The sequence below is a fragment of the Eurosta solidaginis genome, chromosome 2, assembly GCF_040869045.1.
Source record: "Eurosta solidaginis isolate ZX-2024a chromosome 2, ASM4086904v1, whole genome shotgun sequence".
NCBI lineage: Eukaryota > Metazoa > Arthropoda > Insecta > Diptera > Tephritidae > Eurosta > Eurosta solidaginis.
Genome location: NC_090320.1, coordinates 260922879 through 260926697, shown reverse-complemented (window position 1 = coordinate 260926697; position 3819 = coordinate 260922879). Strand labels below are relative to the sequence as shown.

Here is a 3819-nt window from a genome sequence, read left to right as displayed (position 1 = left end):
GGCGACATGATAACTGACGTACAGAGTGTGGGGGAAGACAAACTCGATACCCCGATCGCCGATGATGAAAAATACGCTCCGACATCCGACTATGGTGAAGTGAGAATAGCAATATCACGGCTAAAAAATTACAAGGTGCCAAGTAAAGACGGGATACCTGCCGGGCTGTTCAAACATGGAGGCGAAGAGTTGGTATAAAATAAAGAAGCAAAAAAAAGTGGGTCTCGCAGTAAATGTGGACAAGACGAAGTACTTGCTGTTGTTGTCGTTATAGCGATAAGGTTGCTCCCCGAAGGCTTTGGGGAGTGTTATCGATGTAATGGTCCTTTGCCGGATACAGATCCGGTACGCTCCGGTACCACAGCACCGTTAAGGTGCTATCCCGACCATCTAAGGAACGATTTATGTGGCCAAATTAAACATTCAGGCCATCCCTTCCCTCCCCACCCCCAAGTTCCATGAGGAGCTTGGGGTCGCCAGAGCCTCGTCTGTTAGCGAAACAGGATTCGCCGCGGATAGGTGAGGTTGACAATTGGGTTTGGAGAAGCTATATATTGCGCTGGCAACCTGAAGGGTTGCGCTACATAGCCCCTTGAATCTGGTATTTTAGTCGCCTCTTACGACAGGCATACCTACCTCGGGAATATTCTGACCCCCTAACCCGCTGGGTTACTTGCTGTCATCGTGGCCTTTGTGGTCACGACACTATTGACGGATATAAATTCGAGACTGTGAAGGATTTCATCTATTTGGGAAGCTGCATTAAAATCAAAAACAATGTCGGGCTATAAATCAAATGGAGAATAACTCCTGCCAACAAGTGCTTCTTTAGGCAATTGAAAAGTAAAGTCCTTCCTCGACGAACAAAATTCGTGCTCTACAAGTCACCCATCATACCTGTCCTGATGTATGGCTCGGAATCATGGAAGGTGTCGGGAGAAGATGAGATGGCTCTTGGAGTATTGGAGAGAAAGGTTCTCCGGAAGATTTATAATCCTATCCGTGATGTCGACGGCGGGTATCGAAGGAGATATAATGATGAGCTATATGAGCTTTTCGCAGATATGACGATAGTGCAGCGAATAAAAACAGAAAGTTCGCTAGCTAGGTCATGTTATGCGGATGAACTAATACGCCCCGACAGTTTGTAAATAGGGGAAAGAGAAGATCTTCACTGAGTTAGGAGAGACAGTTGGAGGAAGATTTGGCCTCGCTTGGTGCTCCCAATTGTTATCGCAAAACAGGGTTAGCTGACCTTGCTGACTCAACGTACATCATTTTTATATAAAACTTCAAGAAGTGCTGTATGTTGAATTTTGGCAGAATTTACACATCGCTTCCGGACATATTTTTTGCTTAAATTTTACTCCTTCTATTATCATTCCGTACGAAAAAAGTACAAAAACTGTGAGTAAAATTTTTGTTATATTGGCCTACTGATTTGTAAGATCGCGGGTTCGAATCGAGCTCAAGGCCTAACAATAATTATATTATCATTATTATTGTTACGATAAATTTTTTCTTAATTGAAAAAATTATTAAATTAGAATAGAAGAAAGAAAAAATTTAGACAACTGCCAAAGCTCGTTGTATAGATCCATTTCGGGAACTGCTAAAGTCCTTCATCGGCAACGTTTAGGCGCCGCTGCTATAACCATTCAGCCATCACAGCGGTTTTTTGTTTGTCTTCATTATCCCTATTTCTATTCTGGTTCTTGCCAATTGATATTCACAGCACTGCAACATCTATTTCAGAATGGATGTGAAAATTAGACTAAACGTTGCCGATGAAGGAATTTAGCAGTTCCCGAAATGGATCTCGATACGAGTTTTGGCAGTTGTCTAAATTTTTTCTTTCTTCTATTCTAATTTAATAATTTTTTCAATTAAGAAAAAATTTATCATAACAATAATAATGATAAAATAATTATTGTTAGGCCTTGAGCTCGATTCGAACCCGCGATCTGTGAGTAAAATGTGAACAAACATGTCTTAAGACACGAACAATGAATTCACGTCATTTCATCCAATCGTAACTTATAAACAATCAGCTTTTCCTACGTATTAGTAGTATACTATTTAGGTAGTGATACTATTTAGTTTTCGACTCGACCCAAATAAACCTTTGAGATAAAAAATGTAGTAGGAGGTAAGAGCGGTGCAAAATAATCCGATTGGAATAAAGTCTGAACACTGCGTCAGCAATGAACCATGTTGTCTAAAGCGTGACGTCACGCCAATAAAATTTATTTCCCAGCTAACTATGATTTTTTGCTCCCTCATTTTTTAATGCGGGATCTGTTTATTGGTTCATGATATATATGGCCACATTAAACCTTCAGGCCATCTCTCCCGCCCCACCGCCAAGTTCCATGTGGAGCTTGGCGTCGCCAGACCGTCGTCTGTTAGTGAAACGGGATTCGCCGCTCGAAGGTGAGGTTGACAATTGGGTTGGAAAAGCTATATATTGCGCTACACAACCCCTTGAATCCCACTCGCACCCTGTCTATAGCAATATCGAGATCAAGCTAATTACAAAGATCGCTGGAAAGACCGGAAGTTTATCCGACATATAACACATATAACCAAACGATTTCTTTCAGTGTTATCCGGACATTACATTCTTTTGTATTAAGTTAACTCCGACCTCTTAATTTTAGAACCCAACACTAGCTAAATAGCATATATCATAGAGTTAAATATCATGATTCAAAATTATTTGAAGGCAAAACAATTCAACACTTGTCTTATTGATAGTAATATTTTATAAGAGGATAGGCAACGAAATTCGCCGATATAACATCTTATATATCTTTTTTATTTTACCTCAAGGATGCCACGTGTTATAGTACAAAAAATTAACAATGATGAACAAATACGCGATTTTAAGGAATTGGGTAAGTTTTATAAAGCGCACTCCTCAAGTTTTAGCCTTAACGGAACTGCAAATTTAGGTACTGATGCTAAAGAATTAATAAAAGCAGCTATGGATGCACGCCGCAATGCTTATTGCCCGTATAGTAATTTTCAAGTGGGCGCAGCTATACAAACGGCGGACGGATCAATTTATACCGGTTGTAATATTGAGAATGGATCCTACCCGGCTGGTATATGCGCCGAGCGTACAGCTGCTTGTAAGGCCATCAGTGATGGTAAGCGAGATTTTGTGGCATGTGCCGTTGTGGCACAACAGGAAAAAGGATTTACCACACCATGTGGACTTTGTCGGCAGTTCTTGGCTGAATTTGCACAGCAAGGAGACTTCCCATTATATTGTACCAAGCCAGGTTGTCCACCATTGAAAGTACTGGCGACGACTATACGTGATCTTTTGCCACGTAGTTTTTCATTTTTGGGAAACAAATAAAACATTGGCATTGGAATAGGGATAGGATAGATTTTGTATATAGTATGTAGATAAAACTTATTTTTTATATAATAAATTTAAAACATTTGGCAGTCATGTATGTAGTAGTGGATTCCTTTCAAGGAGGAAAACGAGCATACGCGGTATGCTATCATAGAGATCGCGTCACTGTTGTCGGATATAAATGGGGAACTGAAAAACTTAAGTTTATCTGAGTACCAGAATTAACGGAGAAAGCGACCGCAGCTTAGATCAAATCAACCTCAGAAAGTCTTGCCCACAAGTGTTACTTTGGACTGAGGCAATCGAGGTGTAAATTTCTATCAACGAACAAAAGTCACGCTCTATAAATTTCATATCTATCATGATATCAATCAGACGGTGTAGACACAAGGTGATATCCCTTGAAGAGCTCTCCAGAAAACTTAGGAAGGTTGTACAAAGATGAGCTG

General features: G+C 40.3%; 1 protein-coding gene across 1 annotated transcript; it reads left to right on the top strand.

Annotated features, from left to right (window-relative positions):
* Window positions 1-2781: 2781 nt before the first annotated feature.
* LOC137242737 (cytidine deaminase-like) lies at window positions 2782-3367 on the top strand. The gene is made up of 2 exons (XM_067769992.1): window positions 2782-2897; window positions 2955-3367. The coding sequence occupies exons 1-2, from the start codon at window positions 2834-2836 to the stop codon at window positions 3365-3367; spliced, it is 477 nt and encodes a 158-aa protein (XP_067626093.1). The 5' UTR covers window positions 2782-2833.
* Window positions 3368-3819: the final 452 nt, after the last annotated feature.

What these genes read in the sequence shown, in the direction of transcription:
- LOC137242737 (XM_067769992.1), top strand. Translation starts at nt 2,834, where the DNA reads ATGCCACGTGTTATAGTACAAAAAATTAACAATGATGAACAAATACGC. An exon ending in ACGCGATTTTAAGGAATTGG is followed by an intron (nt 2,898 to 2,954) that starts GTAAGTTTTATA and finishes CTGCAAATTTAG; the next exon opens with GTACTGATGCTAAAGAATTA.